Genomic DNA, 22,392 nt, shown 5'->3' on the forward strand with positions numbered 1-22,392 from the left:
GCAACGTAAAACGAAAGAAACCGGCAGGATCACAGGCGAATGGTTGGCTGTGGAGAAGCAAGTAGCAGCGATGCTCTTGTGAGCACCTGTGGGCTAGTGCGCATGTGAGCGGATGCACAGTACTTTGGTGACGCGCATCGTCATAGCTATGCGCGTGATGCGATTCCGGGCTGAGAAGAAACACGTAGGGATAGAAAGAGGAAGCGCAAGACAAAATAACAGTAAGAGAAGGCGCGCATCCGCGTGTGGTACGCATGACTGCCATAAAGAGACGGACCTTCGAAACGGTTAGCCTAATGTCTACCCCCAACCGGTATCACATGTATGTGTAGCTGGTGCTTCCCCTCACGCACTGCACGGGGACATTCCGTTCCGTGTATTGCCTGTTTCCTCTTGCAGCCACGCAAATTTCCGCATGCTTGTCAAGGTTGTTGGCCAGCAGACGTGCAAGTGCTCGAGACGCGGAGCACTGTACAACCAGAGTGAGCAGCTCAAGATTCAACTGCGGCTGGGTAAGTGCCCGTCTTCGGAGCCCTTTTATGCTGCTTGAAGGTCCACCACGCAGTCCCTGTGTCCTGTCCCCCCCCTCTTTCCTTCGTGAAACTCACATAAGCGGGGAAGAAGGCAGAGCGCATGGCGCAGACGCGCGGCTGCTGCCCGAGGACAAGAGGGGGAGGGGGGAGGGGCCGAAGGGAGACCGTAAAAAAAAGGCCGCAGGGGCTGCAAAAGACAAACAAAGAATGCGGGGCAACGACAGCAGTAGAAGAGACGGGACATATTTCCCGTTTTTTTTTCGTTGTGCCGTTTGTTGCGTCACTGTTATGTCTTTGTTTTCTTTTCTTTTTTTTTTCGTGTGTCCCACAGGCGTGACGTATGCGGGAGAGCGGACGGGCTGGCTGGGGAGGGGAGGGGAGGGGGAGAGGGGGAGGGGGGTACAAGCCGTGAACGGTAAAACCGTATGGGAGGAGAGAGAGAGAGAGAGTAGCCAGAACAAACAAAAGCAAAAAGAAAAAAGGATACGCCATAATTGGCCATGTGCGAGGTACAAAACGAACACAAAAGGCGAAGAAGAAGAAAAAGGAATCCACACCAGAAAAGGCAGACGCAGCAGTGGAGATACGATGAAGAGAGGCGGCAGCAGTGAAGTGAGCACAAAGAAAAAGATAAACTTGGGGGAAAGCGAAGGGGGAGAATGAATAGATGCTTTGGGGTACGGCACATTGGAAAAGTTGTTGCGACCGCTTCTGAGGAGACGGTCGAGTGCGGAGAGGAGCAGAAAAGTTGCGTCTGTCACCCTGGCGCATGCTGCTGCTCGCGGCACGCGGTTTCACGCGCCTGCTGTTGTAGGCGACGCCACTTTGGCAAAGCCCGACACAGCAAGGCGGCATCAATGCACAGAACCACAAATATGGCAGCCACAAGCACAATAAGTGTTGTGAGCCGCCACTGATACCTCGGAGTCATCCGAGAAGTGGGCTTAGATGAGTTGGAAGCCGGGGCATGCGGTGCACTTTCGTGCAGACCCAATCCATCCGCGATAAGAACGGTCTCGCTCGCCAACGTCGATGCTGAGAAAACCCACGGAGTCAGATTAACCGCACCACAGGTAAGCGGCGAAGCGGTATCGCCTCTCGCAAAAACGCGCGAGAAGAGCGGACGTGGTTCATCGCCCTTGCCACCGCCTGGAGCAATCGTAGCTAAAAAATGGTGCACAAGAAAATGATCAGCGCAGACGACATCAGCGCAGTCGGACAGGAAGTCCTTAAAGGTGTTCGCAGCACAGATGGCCATGCTGACAGTGAAATGAAGTACAGCCGCCGCGTCAATGCACACAAAAAAACGAGAGTACACAAAATAGAGAGAGAACGACAATGACTGTCTTCACGTTCCTCAGAAAGCAGAGCTTCGCGTGAGAAGCTCGCTGTTGGTAGCGGCGGTTTGCTTTTTGTGCTCTCTTTCACTGTGACGGAGGTCCTGGTGTGTCCGCTGGAGAACGAAGCGACAGTCCGTGGGTGTACGGTGAAGTCTTTGTGCCGCGAGGTGTGCGCATCGAAAAAATACCGCTTGTTGCTCTCTTCCCCCCCCCCGCACTCGCGGTGATTAGAACACAGAAACGAACGCCGAGGTCGAGCTTGAACGCTTTGTTACGTTGAACCAGCGCGGTGCGGTGAGAATTGGGACGCTCTCTAGAAGACGAGTCCTTACGAGATTGGAAAGAAAAGTGAAGGGTCTGTGTCTGTTTAAGAGGAGGGGGCGAGGAGAGAGAGGCTGATTTCTCTTTTCGTTGTCAAGAACCACTGAGACGCGATGAAGCGCATCGTGTCTGCTGACGCAGGCACAGTGTTGGACTGGCCGTGCTGCTGCACTACGCAGACTCACAGAAACCATTGAGCACCGTATTCTGTTTTCAATCCCCTGTTCTCCCTTCCGCGGGGGTCTCTGCCCACTGTGGCTCACACCGTAAGCCCCGACAGTGCACTGTGGAGAGGACAGGCCGCCATTGACAGCGGTGGCACGTATACACCGCGACGCCACACTCACAAGCTCCTCCAACCACCACTCGGGCGGCGTTCTAGTGGCAATGCGTCTACTTTTCCACACAGCGAACGTCCATTCCGCGGATACGGATTCAACTCTGCTTGCGCGCATGCGTTGCTCCGTAAGTACGCGGGGTTGCAAGACAAAGGAAGCTGTTTTGTTTTCGTATTCTGGCCGATGATGGTCAGAACGACTTCAAAAAGAAAGCCCACAACGAGGGCCAATAGGAAAACAAAAGCGTGGCAGCGCAACAACACAGAGGACAACGTGAAGCGAAGACAATAAAAAGAGAAAGGATAAAGGCAGTAAGGAAAAGAAAGAAAAGGTGCGGGTGTTGGCGAGAAGACACACATACAGAGACAGACAAAGCTACCGCACACACACACACACACACACACACACACACACACAGACATACACAACAAAAACGAGAGGGCATGAAGAGTACAAAGGAGTGACAAAAGGGGAGAGAAGAACGCGGACGCGGAAACAGAAGAATGCAGACACACATGTATGAGGCAAAAGTTGATATCAGCGCTACCCGTGGTAAGCTTTCGGTACACCCTGTTGCCGCTGTCATGGCTGATGTCGTGTGATGAGGAGGTGCGCAGACTCTTGCTTCCTCATGCTCAGGACATGTTTGCGTGCACCCCTGTGAGACGCTACTCTTGCCTCATAATGGTCCCTTTCCTACAGAAACGATCGATCCAGCAGTGCGCAAGGGATAAACGGTGGATGGAAAGGGGAGGGAAGGCCACTGCTCTGCCCGTTCCACGTTATGTGTTTTCTTTTGTCTATGCTGTTATAGTGTATTCACATCGGGTACAACACACCGGAAACAAAACAAAGCGAATACGCGTGCACCAACGAATGGACAACAATGAAACAAAGAGAGCGAGGAAAGCCCCAACAGCGTCGCGTCGTCATGGTTTCTCTTGTTTTTCCTTTTTTTTCGTGTCTGCTGCAAATCTCCACGAAAACCGTAGGCCACACTTGCACGCCGCACTGAAAAGAACGTGAGGTTCACCGCTCTTTTCTACACCTTTCCCGCAAAGTCGATTTTTTTTTCGATTTTCTTTGTATTCCTTCTGTGCTCCCGCTCTTCATTAGTCGATACATGAAGAGGACTTTTCGTTGCCGCTCTCCTGTTGAGAAGAGTGGCTGAAGATGGCTGCAGAAGAAGGCTGGAGTGGGATTAAGGTGTGGTAACACACACACACACACAGCGTGTGTACGCAGCAAGCAGTATTAGGCAAAGAAAGCCATGTGTTCTTGGCGATTAAGGAACCGCCATCTAGTCGGTGACCACACAGACGCACGCAGACGGTCAAACGCAGCTGCGGACGCACAGGTGAGACGAAGAAGAGTACCGACAGCACAAGCAGTAGAAGAAGAGGGCCAGAAACAAAGCATGCAGCGCGGACGAAATCGCCTCTTCAGCAGCAGAAAGGTAACAACAGCTGGAAAAACAAAGAGATACCGCTAACGAAAGCGAGAACGAGTGGAAACAGACGAAACAACAAATAGGCCTCGAAGGAAACAGCCAAAGTGAAAGACAAGAACGAACCCAACACACGAGACAGACCGATAGACAGACAGACAGACAGACAGACAGACAGACAGAGAGAGGAGCAGGAGCAGGAGCAGGAGGAAGGGGAAAAGCAGCCATCTACTTCGAACCTATCTGAAAAAAAAAGTCCAGACACAAAACATAGAGAGAGAGCAAAGAGCATACAAAGGAATTCCCCTGCGTGACATCTGGAGGCCACTCTCCTCAGTCAGCTACACCAAGCACAGGTGCTGATTTCGTTTCCGTTGTACTCTTTTTCTTGCTGCTGCTGCTGCTTCGCCTCCGAGTTTCATCTTCGTTTGGCGTTCCTGAAAACGAGAGGCGACTCAAACTGGCCTCCTTGACACACTACACCATGCTCTTTCCCGACCCCGTGCTTGGCGAGATGCCAGAAACGTAGTATGTGCTTGCGTTCGAGCGTCACGCCGTAACCGCAAGCGTGCCAAGAAGGGCGTGCAGTGTCACGCATGTTAACGCGGCAGTATGCACTTTCCTTCTTTCGGTCCCTGAGGGAGTGTCATCATCCGCTATTCCTTCGTTGCACATCATGTCACGAGAAAATAATCAACAAAGACAGCACGCGCTTCATCCACTCCAGCAGCACGCCCTTCAAACGATTGTGCGTGAAGAAACTGCAGTGTGCGTGTGTCAGGGGGAGGGGGAGGGCGGCGAGCACGGCGGCAAGACGAAAATGTGCTAGACCCCTCCCCCTTCGCAAAAACAAAAGAAGTCCGTGTAAAAGAAACGCACGGAGACGGGTAAGCAGGAAAGGTGGGAGCAGACGAAGGAGCACAACCACCCCTTACAGTGCACCTCAAAGTTGATTGGAAAACATGTGCGGCTTTGGAAGGAGGCAGGGGTGCCTTGCCTGAGGCAGTACCACAGCACGGCGTGCATCTGTCCGCCATCGCCATCCGACACACATACCACACACGCCGTGCTCCAGCGGGGGAGAAAAGGTGCTTCGCAGCACCAAAACTGTGTGCTCGTCGCACAAGAGACACATACGGAAGCGCATGGAATCGAGGGGCGGCATCGGGCTTCTCGCTGTTGTCGACAACAGAAGCCTTCGCTGTTCCCACATTCTCCTCTCCACAGGGTTCCGCTCCAAACTGCTTGCGTTTCCCCCGCATGATGCGAATCGGACTGGACCACGGCGCCGGAACACAGAGGACATCCTCGATGTCGCTAATGTGCGCAACAGGTTGAGGAGCGAGCACAGGAAATACCCGGGAAAAGTGAGAGAGACATGCGTACAACTCACCCGACGCCTGCAACCGCTGTGACGACGGGCTTGCGAGGGCAGTACGAGAGAATGAGACCCCCTGCCACGTAACCCACGCCTCAAACCAACAAACACACACGCATAGAAACTTAACCATCATACAGGAAGTGCGAAAAAAAGCAAAACATCCACCAAGTGCATCATCGCCACTAACAAAGAGCAGATAAACGAAAGAAGTACTATGAGGTAAACGAAATCGTCCACTGCGAAGGACACCAACGGAGTGTTAGCCGGGAGGGGGGGTCCAAACAAAACGTGCAATGGGCTCCCACTTCAGTGACACCCTCCTTCCTTCTTCGGTGCTGAAGTACACACCTCCATGCACACACGTAATGCGATGGACAGGGGTGCACGTCACGCGAGAGTGAGCTTCAGGAAAGCGACGGGAGAGAACAGGGAAGACCAGCGAGAGCTGGTTCAACGAAAAACCTTCTGGTGCTTCTCACGTTCTTGAGCATTGCGTTTAACATCTTTAGCTGTCCCGTTCATGCTGATGGTGATCCTCTCCGCACTCACGGTGGACATGAATCAATGGGCGTGGGCGTGGGTGGAAAGAAGATTAGAGTCCTACAACAAAATACTCGCCGAATAAACCAACAGAAGAAAAATGGGAGCAGGGAGCGCCAAGGAATGACAGTAAAACAAAAAAGAAAAAGGAACGCGCAGCCTGCGTAGACGACACAGCAGAACCACAACCGTATGCACATGCCAAGCACAAATCCCCGTCAACCATCAGCCAAGACAGCACAAGAGAGGAAGGGAGCAGAAAAAGGGTGAGGGGTGGGGTGGGGTGGTACTGGTGATGATGAAGAGGGCGAGACAAATAACACAGCAACAGCGCCACAGAAACGTTCTGTAAAGTCGCGTCTGAGAAGGGCGACGTATGCGGGAGAGAGGAAACTCCATGTTGCGAAAGAACAGGGGCTTCTGGGAAGGATCGGGAAGAAACGCCCGTACAACTTAAACAAAAAGAGACGAGGGCTATGCGGAGGATGCAGCAAGCAGGATGCTTAATCAGAAAATACAAGAACGCAACGAAAGAATAAAATGCGGACACACACCCACGCAGAGACACAGACGTCAACCAGAGCGGCGCCCGGAACAAGAAAATGCGGCAACAAGGGAGAGACAGTGGGGGTGGATAAACAACGCAACACACACACATCCACGTCTTGAAGGAGTGAAACCTTTCTACACGTAGAGGTAGAGGTGCGCTGAAAATGGGAGGGGAACTCTCCAAAAGACGAAACGGCATCACACATGTAATTAGTGCATACGGCACACGCGCAAACTGCGGGAGAATCCGAGAGAGGGAAGAGAGAAAGAGAGAGAGAGACTATTCCCATCCCTGCCTGCTTATGCGTGAATGGATGAGTTGATGTCGATATCTGCGATGGGCCTTGCACGCATCTTGCGTGTCTCTCCACGTGTTGCGCGCGTGTGTGACGTCAGCGGATCCGCCCCAGTTATGTATCACCGCCTGGGTATGATCACAATATCCTCCTTTCATCGCCTCGCACCGCCCCCTAGCTCGTCTCCTTCTCGTTGAGCTCTTCGTCTTCGTTCTCCAAGGCCACGCTGTCCCCATCGGCGGTTTGCAGCGTTTCTTCGCGGACAAAAATGGACGGCTTTGCCTGAATGAGGGCTTCGGGATCTACCGCCGGCTTGGGGCCCATCAAGATATCAGCGCCTTGCTGATAAGTTTCTGGCATTAAACCACGCTGATGGGGCGCGTCAGCTGCGTTGTGCGGCTTCGAGGATCCATCATCCAACACGTTCACGTACGCAGATCCGTTGTGCTCACGCAGCACCATCGGCGCAATCGGGGGCTGCTCCTTCGGCGGTGTCCTGGTGAGGCAGCAGTAGATCAGGATGGTGAGCAGCACGATCAGAATGAAAATGGCAATGATGAGGAAAACGACCCACCAGTGCTCTTGGGCCCATGTCAGGTCCTTGTAGCCCTTGACGAAGGTGGGCTGCACTAATACAGTAGGAACAGGAACGTAGCCCAGGAAGCTCTGCGACTCGCAGTAGATTGCGAACTTGGATGCCGTGACGTAGCTATCGCTCGCCGACACCGTCGCATCCACGTTAACGTGTCGGCCAACCGTGTCCGTTAACCCCGTCACGGCCATGAAATAGTAGCCGCGGGGATTCAACCTCGTTGTGTCCCACTCAACTGCGTAGCCAGTGTTCGCATTCCCTGCGCCCCACACATTTGGGTATAGTGAATAGTACTGGGCAACACCAGGTTGATTCCCTAGCAGCATGGTATCAATTATAGTCAGCAGACCGAATCTAAAGGTGAACCCGCACTTTATCGAGTTGGGAGTAGAGCTTGGATTGGGCTGCAGCTGCGTGCAAAAGCGGGCGAAGCTTGGAACCGGCTCCGCGCTGGAGCCTGTGTAGGTGAAGTAGCCCGTGCCCCCGAGCTCCTTCGCCGTATCCGATGCGAAATTATTATCCTTAGCGGGTAACTCGGCAGAAAAGATACTCATGCCATTCTGCACGCAGTACCCGTTAGCGGCGGCTCGGGACGTAGCGTACTGCGCTACGTCCTGCGGCTTGTACAGAACGTACGCTGGCGTGTTGTAGTTGATTCTGTACCACGGCGCGGTAACTTGAGCGTCTACAGTGCCCGCGAACAGAAGTGAAAGGAGGGCAAAAACACCCACCCAGGCTAGGCAGTTGCGCACGACGCTCATTCTGCAAGTGGTCACGGCACCCTTATTCATCTTCTCGCGCACGAGAGGAGCCCCCTGATGTGAAAGTGGACTCCTTAGCGCACGCTCGTGGGAAAACGCAGGAGCAAACGGGGGGAAGGGGAGGGGTATAGGTCAGAGAAGGTAGTAAGGGTTGGAGAACAACGCCGGAACCGCAAGGCAATGCTTTCAAAACCCTTTTTTTCTCGCTCCTTTCTCTTGAGGTTTGTGGTGGTACGTGTCGTAAAACAGGGCACGGTAGGGATGGGGTGGGGTGCGACGACTGCCGGGCGCAGTAAACGAAACAAAATGAGGAGAACGAGAGGCCGAAAGGTGCGTGTATGGCCTGTCTTAGCTTGAGGGCACACGTATTTCTGCATGTGTCCCCAGTGACCATTGTTGTTGTGAGGGAGATCCACCGAGCAGACGTGTTGGCGCCATCAGAAAGACGAAGAAGGTAGATACAGACGACGGTGGAGGTGACGCACGAGCAGGAAAGGAAAGAGGAGTACGGCAGAGGAACCAAAACGGGCAGGTCAACGGCACGAAACGCACGCAACGCCTATGCGCGGGAAAGGCAGCCGCCCGTTCTCAGGCAAGCGCAGCGCGTTGGTCACCACCTTGAGTAGGCAACGACAACAGACAAAAATTCTGTTGCTCTTGTTTCGTCTGTGTATTGCGACTTGTACGTGCGCCCGCGATGGGCAGGGACACCTGAGCGTCCAGTAAGAGACGGACGTCGATACGGAAACCCCCCTCAAGAGTATTGTGTGCAAGCAGCTGTTCAAGAGGCTACTGCGCTCATCTCAAGCGCGGCATCCGCGGACACGCGCACGAAGGAAGGAACGTCTACCTCTCCAACGAGAGCAGCAGCAAGCGACAAGGAAGCGGGATCGGTTCTTGACTCTTTCCTGCGGACCCCAGAGCAGTACTTTATATCAGCTCCGAGAGACCTGATAAAAAGGGTGTTTTGCATGGCAGCAATGACGTTCTGGGTGCGTGAAGCAGCTCCACGGATGGCTTCACTGTCTAGTGCCCCTGCTCGTCTATCAGAAACCGACAATTTGCCGGGACGAAGGACGTCGCCGTTGCCGCTGCACGAGCGCTTCGCCACTGTAGGTCGCGCACTGCCTCCCCATTATCCCGCTTCGCCCCCGGCGTGTTTACAAACGAGTCGTGCAGACGATTTGTGCAGAAAGAAGCCACCAGCAACGTCGACGTGCTTCTGCGGTTTTCGTTCTTTCCGATGTCTGCCTTGCAGTTACCGTCAACTCGGCCGCCATCGCTGCGTCGAGAACAGAGGCAGTCACCCGAGTCCTCCAAAACGACCACCTCGGCGCTCACTTCACGGCCCTCACTGTGCGTCATGTGCACGCAACGCAGCACGCACACGGAGACACCCGCCGTAATGGCCGACACGATAAGCACGAGGTGCTTATCGTAGCTGAAGCACACGACACTCGAGCAGTGACCATGCCACAAGCGGCAACGCAATAAACCGAACGACAAACTGCTTTGCCGCAACAATTGACTGCCTGATGTCTTACACCGCACCGACCAATCCGAGCGGCGCTGACTTCGCGCAGCGAAAATGTGGATGGAGTGATAGCAGCACGAAAGCGCAATGTGCCCTGCCACACTGAGCTTCACCACGTTGCAGCAGCGAGTCACGCCTATCTGCTGGCGTGGCGGAATCACCAGTGTGCATGCGGCGCGCATGGCCAACGAGCAACCACTGCCGACGCATGCGGTGGAGGTCACTAAAGTAGGCTGAGACACTGTAACAGTAGAGATTCACCATTACAGACGGAGCACAGTAGGGCTGCGGCAGCACCGCCACGGAGTTTTCAGTGAGTTCTGCGCCCTTTGCAGCCTACAGCGCGTCGACCCACCGAGGCACAACCATGCTGTATGTCATGCCCGACGCCGAGAGAATCATGCGAAAAAAAAAAGAACGTTAAGAAGGGCACCAAAGCGCATGTCTTCCACACAGCTCAGTATACGTCACAGTGATGCCGTCGTGATGCTTGTCTGCTGGGGAACAGCAGGCAATCTACTCTCTGGTGATACATTGCCCGTTGTCTTCGCAGTGTAGGGGGTCGCCCTCTCGTTTCCCCTGCGGCGCCGACAATAATTCATAACGTCCCACCTCCGTGTACGACGGTGACAGCGCACGTCCGTGATCGAGTCCAAAGGTCAGGGCTTGCAGCTTTCGACCGGGACGGGTGTCGCGGAAGACAATGCGCTGCTTGTTTGTTTCCTTCAAGACAGGCAGGCACACGCTGTGAGGGCAACGAGAGTGTTGAGGAAGAGGGCGAAGCTGGGCAGAAGCGCCGGAGAGCTTCATAAGTCCCGGAGCGACACCCCTCTTCCCAAGAGCCATGGCACAGACGCCTCTGGAGACGGGACATTGATCAAGTTGACGACACAAGAGCCAAAGAGAGTGGCCGCCCATGAGACCACGCGGCGGCGTGCAAAACCCTCCGTCTCCTTCAAACGGCCCGTCGTAACCGCAGACATCTTCACCACTGAGGCGCGGCTGTTGAAGAAGCCACCCAAGATGCGGAGGATGCAGCACACGCGAATATTCTGCGTGTAGCCTGAACACCAACAAAAACACCATCGCCAGCACAGCGGCACGCAGCTCTGTGGAAACTGGTGGCGTGCGGCCTTACGTGGCACTCATGCACTTCACAAGCGTGCTGCCCACTACCTGTTCTAGCATTTCCGGCTCAACAAGCACGCTTCTCGTAACAAACACCCTACCTCACTGTAATCTGCTTGATATCATCAATAGGGCGAAACCGAAAGGAAAGTAGCTTGGTGCCGCAGACGGTCTCTGATATTCGCGCGATGCTCAGTGCCGCCATTCGCATCTCTCAAGGGACGGGCACTTATCTTCTGCGGTGGGTGATCTTTTCTCGATCACGCTGACGAGGGCATCGCAGTCCGGCGAAAATGGCCCTCCAGCTATCGCCCTCTTAAGCCTGTGATCTCGAACAGGAGCCGCTTTGCTCTTCCGCGCCGTTTCGTCCGTCCTTGTGAGGAGCAGTGCGGCGAGAGACGACAGATAAAAACGACGAAAAGACAGACGAGAGGCACCGCATATCGCTGACAACCACACACGCACGCAGAGTAACACTAAAGCATTATCGAAGCAGAGGTGTGTGAATCATTGCTGCGTCACCTGAGATTTGCGTGTATGTATGTCTGTAAGAGGAACTGAGGTGCTTGTCATTACGTTTTTTTTTTTGCTGTCGCCATTCTGCCCACAGAACACGAGATCGCTGCATCGCCCCCTGTCACAGACCCCATCGCGTGGTGCGAGACAGCCGTGGCCGCACACGCCTTACAGCCATGCGCCGACTCAGTTATTTGAGAGCACGGGCTCTGGCTCAAGCTCTACCCACCCACCACCCGCTCTGCCGGTCGCCTCGCAGCAGCTCTTCCCATCACGCAGGCCGCAACAGTAGGCAGGGGGAGGAGGGTAAGATTCGCTTGAGTCACGCTGACACGTTGCCTACCATATGGATGGCACAAGCGTCTTCACAGTCGCAGGTCGGTCCGACGCAGCGCCATCGAGGGCCCCACCACCGACATCGGAAGCGATGCGCCGCTCCGACCTCCCCTAAGCCTTAGGTGCTTGACCCCGCCACTACCACAGGTGGTTCAGCATCGGCAGGCGGATAGTGGAAGCGGGGGGGGGGCGGGCAAGGGGTGCGACGATGAGATGAGGTCGCTGGGCACTAATCGATAGAAAACCGTACGGAGAAAAAGAGGGCTTCGCTTTTCCCGTCGAAATTTCCTGTGGGGGTAGGGCAGATGGAACAGCGAGGTGGGCGCGGTCGTCTGCGTGGCGGCAGGGAGCCAGATGAGGAAACAAAAGAGGCGGATGCGTGAAAGAGGGGCATCATGGTGATTCATGTCGAGAGGCGCACAGCAGCGATGCCGGAGGGAGAAGCGCGAGCAGCGCGATTCACAGTGAGCGGAATGCGAAGCCCCGCCGTTCGGTGCACAGGTTTGTATTTCAAAGGTTCTTTTTGCACAGCGCAAACACGTCAACATCGCTGAGTAGAGATTCTCGTGCGTCGGCCTATCAAGAGGGGGCTGTGTGTATGGCAAGGGTCATTGGCAGCTCACGGAAAAGCCGGGAAGCCGCGCTTCACACGCGCTTCTTTTCTACGGAGAGAGGAAAAACACGGCCGCATTGCCGCGGCTATCGAGCTAGTTGCACGTACATCCGAGCAGCACCGCGAATCTGCTCTCGTCGCCGTTCGAAGAGGTGCTTTTCGCTTGCTCGCCTCGGCCTTTCACCGACTATCACGTTGTACGCAACACACCGCCCCCTCCCCCTCCCCAACACACACACACACACACACCAAGAGCCCTCGCCCACTGCACAAAAGCCACAGACAAAGAGAGACACGGACACACCGACGCGCCAAGAGAGTGAGAGACATAGCCCAACAAAGGTGAGCACACGCGTCCCCTGTAGATGACATCAATCATAAAGGGACACAGAAGAAAGCAGCACAAGTACCCGACAGTCAAATGCACAGCAACGAGAACAAGACACAAACACTTCACTCGTGGGGGTGGGGGTGGGGGGCAACGAAGAAGTCCAAGGACAAGGGGCACGAGAACCAGAGGAAGGCATAGATATCAAACGACAAAGGAGACGTGAGACAAAACAACTCAACACAAACAGAGATAAATAAGGGTCGAGATGAGGGCGTGTGAGATAATGATCGGCCCCCGCACAGGTGAAGTCTACGTGGAAGGAGGAGGAGGGGGAAGGGGAGGGGCTTCGTACGACAAAGAACAACAGCAAAAAGGGACGGGATAGCACCACCACAACCAGTTGCCTCCTCCGACACGAACAGAAACTACACACACACACAGTACTAAGCCAACTCATCGGACAGTTATTATCTCACCTTCCCAGGCGTCATGCCTGGGTTCTGAGAGAGTCTTCCTTTCCAAGCACCAGGTGTTGCCGGCTTACATGGAGAACATCTTACTCATGCGGACACATACCTCCTCGTAGTTGTCAAAGGCGCTCAAGAGGCTGTTGTGGTAAGACGGCGGGGCGCCACAAAGCGCAACAGCCTTGTCGGCGTCCGCGCCATCCTTCTGAAACTGCGGCAGGCGAGCGATGGAGGAGATGTCGAACTTGATCACCTCATCCTGCTTCGAGTAGAGGACGAGCTTACGGTTGTGCCTAACACTGTCCCAGCCGGCCAGAGTATGAAGGTCGCCGACAAACCAGGGAAAAACCTTGCGTGTGACCTTGGGGGTGAGATAGGAAAAGGCTACAGCTGCGTCCGACATGGACGAGAAGGTCCGATCCAGCACGAGGGAGGCATGCGGGTAGCATTCCGCCACCACCTGCGCCGCAGTACCGCCGCCGATGCTATGACCAAAGAAAAGCAAGTTGTGCTCGTCGATCCTCTCCTTCTCAATGTACGCCCGCGCCACTGCGGCGACGTCCTCGACTAATTCACCGAGCTGCGAGAGATAGCCGGTGCTGAAGCCGATGCCGCGTGGGTTATACAGGATGGCGTGTGCCTTGAGAGCGTCGCTGATGACGTGGATGTCGTTGAGGCTGTTCTCCAGGAACTCCGCGTTGCCGCCGCAGTACACAATCCAGCGCGACGTCTCATACCCCTGCTTTACCACCAGCGTCTGCAGCTCCGTCTTTCCATCCAGCGATGGCACCATGCGCACATCGACAGACTTGTCTTTCTTTCGAACCAGCGTGCTGGCAGTCGCACGGACGCGGCGGTTGCGCGCATCCTGTTGTTCAAGGACCTGTAGAATGTTGGCCGGATAGCAGGCGTGGATTATGATGCCCCCAAGGATGCTCCAGAGCTGCGTGAGGGTGACCGCGACAGTAGTCCATCCCCCAACCGAGGGCAGAACCTCCTTTGCCCAGGCCGCCATCGCGGTGACCAGAAACGGAAGGATGACTGCACGCAAAACAAGGTCGCTCTTGAAGCCGAGAGCCATGAAGAGCAGCGTGGCAAAAAGTCCTTGAATCGCCAACGAGCACACATACCACACGAGAGGGCCTCGGGCGATGAACAGATTCATGATGAACCACCCCACTGAGGGCGCGAACAGCTTCAACTTGGCAGGAAGATAGCGGTTGGCGGAGCTGTTGATGGCTGCCACCACGAGCACCAGCGCTGAACCGAAGATCATCTTCGTTACTACTTTTGCTTCCCTGCCTGTGCGGGTTGCGAAACAAAGAGAGATGGAAAACCAGGGCGAGGGGGAGGGTGGAAGAGCACACTCCCGCGGCGGTGCTCAACGAGGCGGCCGTAAACAACAAAAAGAAAAACGTGTTGATGAAGCACGGGGGAGGGACAAACAAGCGGGGACCTGAAGGATGACTGCCGCAGAGGCGGTTGCCGAAGAACAACCACAACGAAGTAAAGAAATAGAGAGCTGACAATCCAAAAGGCACAAAAGAAAAGACGCGAGTCTTTGCGAAGGGGAACAACAACGAACACAAATGAGTCCGGTCCACCACCAAGCGAAGGCGCCACAGAGCTGGGCACGACCAGGCGCCTGTTCCACTAGACCGGAGCCGACAGAAGAGGGCAGACACAGAGGCCCGGCAACCGCGCACGCGCACAGAGAGGATCGAGAGGAGAGGCAAAGAGCGCAGACACACGAATCATTCGCAAGTCAGCGCAGCTCAAGGGGAAGCGATAAAAACACCAAAACAAAGTAGACACAGAAGAACACAAGACATAGAAAAGGTGTGTGATGCAGAGAGAGAGAGAGAGAGGACAGGAGGCACACCGAAGATGCCTCGAGTACACTGAAGACAGCAGCAAAGTAAAGGCGGCACACGCGCGGGCTTGAGCACCCCTTTTTTTCCGCTTGTTTTTCACTCCGATTCACGAAATGAACAAGCCAACACACACGAAAACCATGTGAGCACTCGGGCAGGGGAGGGAGGACGGGGCTCAGTCACACACAAGCCGACAACCAGCCGGCGAGAGACGACGATTATGGGATGGATAGCGGGTGGGTGCGCCATTTTTTGTTTGGGGGGGGGGGAGGAGGGGCCCGGAGAAAAAGGCATGAGACGAGGAGAGGAAGAGGTAAGGTGGAGTGTCACCGACGAAAACGAAGTGAGAGCGCAGTGCGAGTACGGAGTGGAAGAAGCAGGTGAGGGACACGGAAAGGGAGTGCTGCGCACTCGGAGCAAATACCGTCGCGCATGCGTCGCCGAATCACGCGCTCTCCTTTTTTTTCCCACCCTCCGTCAATGCATCACGGAATGAAAAGGGCGTCTGTCCGTGATACGCCCGTGTGTGGCTCTCCCATACCACAAAGCAACGCTCTTGTTGAGCGAGAACACACCACCGACGGCCTTTCGCACCTCCTTTGCTCACTATCAATACGAATCATTTCCTTTTGGCCGTGCATACTTTCTCAAGAACTACACCACAAACGTAAGCGCGCACACAACCACAGCTCACCCGCCTCTGCGGCACCACGGCTACACTCTGGTCGTCAAGGACACACCGCCCTGCCGCAAAATCGAGCCACGCGCCTCGGGCGCCAGACGGACCCCACTGGGGTCCGCATGCCTCGATCCAAGCGGGTCGCGTACAGCGTCCTGCGCTCCACAGGGGCAGTGGCGACGGCGTCTCTGTCGCCGCGCGGGACAGGGGGCGGCGCCACCGTGCACGCCGCACGAGCTCGACGAGGAGGCGGGACAGCCGCAGGGCAGGGGGCCCTCTGAGACCCGGCCTGCGTGCCGTCCTCCTCCGCCCAGAGCCGCTGCAAGTCGCGCTATTCCGTGATGTGGCGCGGTGACTCGTCGCATGGGTGTCTGCAGGGCTCGGTGGTGCTCTCGTCATGCTTCCGGCGTCTGCGCCTCATCAGCCCACCCCGTCGGGAGGTAGAGGGGCTGCCGCATGCTTCGCAGGCATGCTCGCCGGGGGGGGGGTGATCGGCATGCGCCGCTTCGCGCCCCTCCCTCGCGCACCGCTGACCGCCGGATGCTTTGCCTGGGTGTGGTACGCCATGCCAGCTGCGCTCCACAGCGCCTGCGCGCCCTTCAGAGCCGCGAGGCGGAGTCCAGGCGGGGAGGGGGGGGGGGCCGGCGGATATGCATGTGCGCCGGCCCCGCGTAGAGCTCCCGGCTCGGCGCGCTGGGCAGCCGTGGGGGGCTAGCGGGCGGATGCGGCTATTCGCGGAATTATCGACACGATTCCGTAGTGTGGTGGCTCAAACGCAGTGGCCATCGCGGGCCTCTTCGGCACGGCGCTGGCTCAGGCGTTGCCGCCGACACTGGAACTCCGCGACCGTAGCTTACGACGTGATACACTGGTGAATAAAGGAGGCCTCCAGTCCAGTCACGCGTGTACAATGAGTCCAGTGCACATGCATGCGAGCTCGATAGAAAGGTGAAAAATGAGAAGCACAGAAAAAACGAAAAAAAAAGACTACAATCCGATACTCAACATGTAGACCCGAGAAGCAGATGGGGGCGAGGGCAACACCATATTGGGCAGTAAAGACACACACACACACACACACGAACACACGAACACACGCACACACGCACACACACACACACACTGGCGATAACCTAGAAAAGAGGGTGTCCAGAGTTCCCAGCGGCCAGCCCTCGCCCTTTATCGGCCCTTGTAGACACCGCTGCCTGTCAGCGCTCATGGCTTGCCTCTCGATCTCTTGTCGCCTCGCCTTGGCTTTTCTCGTGCACCGTACCACTGCCGCGACATCTATGTGCGTCCGGAACTTCAAGAGGTGCCGCGAAACCTTCGGTAGGCGTTCTGCACGCTGTTTTTCACCGACACCGTCCATTCCCAGCTACGCTCCATCATCTCCAGCACGTCCTCCTCGTTTGTTCGCACACGCTTGGAGTACACGTACCCGGAGGCAAACGTCAGGGCCGAAAGAAGAAAAACGAGCACGTGATTTAGCGGGAAAGAGTGGCCGCTCGTGATAGACCAAGCAAAAATCGGCGTGACAAAGAAGGGAATGACTGCTCGCACAAAGGCACCACAGGACTGGCTGATGCCCATGATGGACCCGACGTGCGTTGGTGGTGCCGAGTGGGCGGTCAACATGGTCGTCAGTCCGTAGCACCACGAGGAAAAGAACTGGCGCACGCTTGTGCACAGCAACACCGCCGGAATAAGGAAGTAATTGGACTTGATGTAAGACGTGAACGGCAACAGCATGATGGAGACGCCGCACCATAGGGAGGCGATTCGGAACAGCGATAGTTTATTTACGTAACGGCAGCACGCTTTGGAGAAGAGCAGATTTGACGCAAGGCAGGGCAGGCTGTTGGTGAGGACGATGTAGCCGATCTTGTCCGCCTTGAAGCCAAGGCCACCCTTGTCGGTGTGGGCGATGCCCCACAGAGGCAGAATCTCCTGCACCGTCATGTCTGCCGCGCTCACGAGGCCGTAGAGAATCAGCACGGTGCGGGTTACAGGACGCTCAAACGCTTGTCTGTATCCGAATCGTTTGAGCTCGATGCTGTCCCCGTGCTGCTGCTGTTTCTCGACTTTGCCGTCAGAGGTGTCGGCACCGCTGTTGATCGCTGCGGCACCTCTGCCTCCTCGCTCTGCCTCCACGAAGAAGGTGCGGTTGTCTTCGTCTGATGCATCATCGGCAGCCCGACACTTACCCGAGGTCCTCTGCAGGTCATCCGTTTCGCCACCACTGACGAGAATGTTCAAAAGCGGTGCTGAAAACAAACCGCATTTGAGCTGGCAAGAGGCGCCCTCATCTTCAGCATCGGCGCGGGTAAGAAACATGGAGTCTTGAACGCAGTCCGGCACCACCCTCAAATCCAGCTCTGACGCGTTCGACAGTGTTTCAGCGAGGACAAGCTGATCAAACCGAGGGTCCTCGCTCAGCACCGGTGAGGTAGCTGTCACAAAGTCCACCACCTGTGTCATCGCGACGTTACCGACCAACGGCCTGCCAGACTTCATAACAACGCAGTCGCCATCCTCGTCCTCGCTGCGGAAATCGTTGGTGTCCTCGCTGTTGGTGGATGCGGTGGTCGCCTCTAGCTGCTCCGTAGAACGCACGCTCGGATGAACAAACATTTGCGGCTCACGCAAGAAGCAGGGATAGATGTACCGCAAAAACATGGGCAGCGGCTGGGCTTTCACATTCGACTCCATCACATAGAATGTGCAGATCAGCATGCCAAGGTTGGTGTAGAAGAAGATGACCAAACTCGGAAGAAGCGCTGGTTTTCGACTAAAAATGCTCTCCTTGCTAATGTGCGCCCATCGCAGTGCCGACGAGTTGGCTGGGTCGTACAGCATACCACCAAGAGTGGGGCCGATTAAGACACCGATTCCGTAGCACAAGCTCACGAAGGCAAAACCCTTGGCCGCGTTTGTTCTGTCGGTGATGTCGGCCATCATTGTCTTGGCAACCAGAATGTTGCCGTTGAAAAGACCGTGCATGAATCGGAAGAAGGCACACATCCACACACTCGTGCTGAGACCAAAGCCGAACATCATAAGCCCGCTTGTGAAAAGACCACTGATGATGGGGAAGCGACGGCCGTACTTGTCGCTCACCCACCCCCACATCCGCGCGCTCAAGACTTGGCCGAGCATAAAGACTCCAATCAGCACACCTGAATGATAGCCGGCTTCATCGACGGAGGCGCCTTTCAGGTGGGCGACAAGCAGCCCCACGAACGGCAGAAGCATCGTGCTGCATATGCTCTCGTTGAGGAGGACGAAGGTCATAGGGATGAGCTGGTTCATGGGCAGTGGCGTGGCCTTCCTTTTCTTCTTGCGGGCCCCTCCCTGTTGCCGGTTCTCTGACCCGTTCACCACGACATGCGGATCGCCCGGCTTGCCATTTTCAACCGAGTGCATGCAGAGGCCGGTTGTGAAAAGAGAGTAGTTGAATCGGATGGGGAAGTACCGCGGCACACGTAGGCGGAGCAAAATGCTGCACGTCAGCTTCCAACCCTCAACCCCCACCACAGCTGAAGAGGGAAGGAGGCGCACAACGAAGCTCAAGGTGAAGGAGGCGTAGTAAACGAGCTGCGAGTGTATAGGGTGTTAAAGACCTCGATAGCGCGGGGGTGTCTGTTGTTGGCGTTGTGATTGCGTGTTGGCCCTCTGAAGAGAGAACAAGTGAACGGGAGAGATGCTAGTGTTCGTGGGTGAGCGTATCTTTTTAGGGCAAAAGCAATCATACGAAAGAAACCGAAGTCAGGAAAAAGTTAAGCACTGATGTCAGCAGATATGAGAAAAGCAAACAACAACAACAAAAAACACTTTCTAGCGTTGCAACGCAGACACGCCTGACCCTTTGTGTTGGGCTTACGCAGGTGTTACAACCAAAACCACCACCACCACCACCGCCACCCTAAAAAACAAGGTAGGCAAAGAAGCACCGGTTCACCCCCCCCCCTCTCTCTCTTTTTTTCTGGCCGTTCCGTCCTGCCGCTCGCGAGGAAAATGCTGTTGCACACACGCACTAAGAAACGCGTACCGAAACAAAGCCACCGCTGTCTTCTCACTTCCCTCTCTCGGTTCAGTTCTTCAGAGGGGAAGCAACAGCGAAACAGCCGCAACAAAGCTAAAAAACAAAGAAACAGCGAAGACAAAAGAGAAAGACCAGCCGTGCACAATTATCAAGCAGTAAAAAGTGTGCACAGACACGCACACGCAGTGGGCTCCTTGTGTGTGTGTGTGCGTGCGAGTGTGTGTGTGTGTGTGGGGGGGAGGTTAGGTGTGTCAGTGCCGGAAACGAAACGACCACAGCGAGAAAACAACGTAAACCCGCTAAGGGGGCCGAAAAAGAATGAACAGAAAGGCAAGACAACGACACACGAAAGGAAAATCGAAGTCGCTGATTGCCGGTGTGCCGATATATGGTTCTTCAGCTTTGTGTTGGAAAACAAGCAAAAAAAAACTGGCCAAAAGCTACTGCGAAGCCCAATATAAATGCTTATACATTCTCTTCGTCACAATTTTCTTCTCACTGTGGAGCTCGTCTAGGGCAACACGATAGCCGTCACACCACGCTTACAAGACAGGCTTGCTTTTGAGCTACACCATAAAAAAGCAGAAAAGCAACGCGAGCACGAGCTGGCGACACAACTGGACGACGCTTCCCAACGTGCTCGTGGGTGAAAAAGGTGTAAGTGAAAAAATCAGAAACAGGGTATACTGTGATGTGTGTCCCTAGTAACAGCAGCAATCAGAAACCAAAAATAAAAGAAGCGTCAATGTTCTTCCGCGCGCACCCTCGCCTTCTACTCGGCAGATATCGACAGAATGCACACGAGGGTCGTTGAAATCGTATCTGAGATGGAAACGTCAGGCGCAGTGTGCTTCTGTTTCGTTGTGCGCGCGCAGGGCGGGTGATTCCCCGACTGCTGTCTTCTCAGCTCCTGGTGTCTGAGCGTAAAAAAGATAGCTTGATACCAAAAGATCGGGCTGCACACGAACGGATCCGTTCGGCACACGTCCTCCTCATGCCCTTGATTCTCTTTCGCTGATTGCTTTGCTTTCCGTGTTTCGAGACAATTCCATGTGGTGATGGCTTTGGGGAGAGCACTCTTTTTGCTTTTGTTACTTCGCTGCGATGTCGAGGCTGCACGAGGCGACGTGGTGAATTGAAAGGCAGCAGAAAAAGACGCAAAGGACACGTGGGAGAGGGTGGGACGGTGCGGCACATAGAGCGAGGGAGAGAGAGGGGACACGGCTCGTCCAACACACATGTGCCCTTGCGGCTCCGTGTCGCCCATTGCATTTCGCCTAACGGCGCTGCTCGAGTAGCCGCTCATACGGAGCACCTCCGCAACGAAAAAACAAGAGAGAGACCCTCGAGGAGGAGGGGAGCCTGTGAGGCAGCTAAGACTTTTTGCATTTGTGGCTGCCGCCGTGTCAGAGGCGCCGGCCCCGGGGGTATGCATTTCTGCAGAGCAGCGCGATAGCGCGGCCCCTGCTCGCATACGCAAGTAGGGGAGATCAGTGGAACGAGATCGTTTTCCTTTTTGTTTGTTGGTATGTGCTGGACTAGATGCCCTGCGTCCTTTTCTCTCACCGTTTCTGTCTAAGATCGAAAGGGCGGTGTAGAAATATTTACAAAGACTTACACACACTGGGAGAAATGCGGGCACGTATCTGTCTGTCGTTGCGCGTGTGGCACTAAATAAGTGCCGCCAGCTTACCAAAAAGAGAGTCTCACACAGAGGAGCTGAGAGTCGCCGCGGGAGAGCAGAGCAAGGAGAGGGAGGGAGATGCAGAAAATGCTATGCGCCAAAACAACAAAAAAAAACACGAAGGAAAGCACACGACACACAAGAAAACACGCACACACACACACACATAAAATGCCTCGCGTTCGTGCAACACTGGAGAGGCGGGTATCAAGAATAAGAAGAATATCAGTGCTAGAGGTGATCACCTCGATAAACAAACGTAGAGAAAAACAAATTGTGCTGCGCACGCAGAGAACGAACGCAGAGAGAGAGAGATGGGGGAGGAAAGCTGGCGACACCTCATCTCGTCCACGCATGCATATCCGAAACCCACCTCGGCTTCGCACGAGAGGCGCCGCTCAAGACAAGCTCTCTCGCAGCAGCAACACAAAAACACGGGCAAGTAGATATCAGAAAAGCGAGGGCGCACGAAGCATAGCACAGGCGTGGACGTGCGCACGTCCGCAAGCGTATCCTTGCCTACCATTCTCTTTCACTTATGGATGAGCGTCTCACTGATCCGGCGTTTGTGACGCAATATGAGCGATGAGGAGAAGCTCTGCAGCAGAGCATTAGCTCGCTCCCAAGTATCCTCTGTTTCTCATCCAGACTCTCTCCCTCTCTATGCGCGTTGCTCATTCCTGTCCTCTCTTCAAGCACAGATAGCGAGTGGTAAACGAGAAGGGGGAGAGAAGAGCAAACGACTTCAGACGCAGACATAGCCGCCGCCGTGCTCCGAAAACTGGAGCTAGCTCTTTGGCTGCGGTACCATACACTTTACAAGCCCACCGCCTAATGACTCGCATTGGCCGTGCGTCGCTGCAAACCACAAGCAACACCATCCTTCTTCGATGCACACGCACCCCACAAGTGACTAAGGAAAAGGGAGAGAGGCGAGTATGCGCTACGCTGTTAGATTGCCAAGGCACCCATCCTCACCGGAAAAGGTCAAAGAGGATATGCACAGAGACCTCTAACTCCCCCCGCTCCTGGTGAAAAAAAAAAATATATATATATAGGGGTAGCATGCAGAAAAAACGCAACGCGCAAC

The 22,392-nt window shown here is 55.1% G+C and overlaps 3 protein-coding genes across 3 annotated transcripts; all 3 read right to left on the bottom strand.

Annotated features, from left to right (window-relative positions):
- Nucleotides 1-6,919: 6,919 nt before the first annotated feature.
- LMJF_35_2790 (conserved hypothetical protein) lies at nucleotides 6,920-8,128 on the bottom strand (the record flags this gene model as incomplete). Its single annotated transcript, XM_003722625.1, has 1 exon — nucleotides 6,920-8,128. One exon carries the CDS (start codon nucleotides 8,126-8,128, stop codon nucleotides 6,920-6,922), a length of 1,209 nt encoding a protein of 402 aa, XP_003722673.1.
- Nucleotides 8,129-13,096: 4,968 nt separating this feature from the next.
- LMJF_35_2800 (conserved hypothetical protein) lies at nucleotides 13,097-14,299 on the bottom strand (the record flags this gene model as incomplete). The annotated part of the gene is made up of 1 exon (XM_003722626.1): nucleotides 13,097-14,299. One exon carries the CDS (start codon nucleotides 14,297-14,299, stop codon nucleotides 13,097-13,099), a length of 1,203 nt encoding a protein of 400 aa, XP_003722674.1.
- A 2,582-nt stretch (nucleotides 14,300-16,881) lies between these two features.
- Nucleotides 16,882-18,999, bottom strand: LMJF_35_2810 (conserved hypothetical protein; the record flags this gene model as incomplete). Its single annotated transcript, XM_003722627.1, has 1 exon — nucleotides 16,882-18,999. The coding sequence occupies one exon, from the start codon at nucleotides 18,997-18,999 to the stop codon at nucleotides 16,882-16,884; it is 2,118 nt and encodes a 705-aa protein (XP_003722675.1).
- Nucleotides 19,000-22,392: the final 3,393 nt, after the last annotated feature.

Source organism: Leishmania major, chromosome 35, assembly GCF_000002725.2.
Source record: "Leishmania major strain Friedlin complete genome, chromosome 35".
Lineage (NCBI taxonomy): Eukaryota > Euglenozoa > Kinetoplastea > Trypanosomatida > Trypanosomatidae > Leishmania > Leishmania major.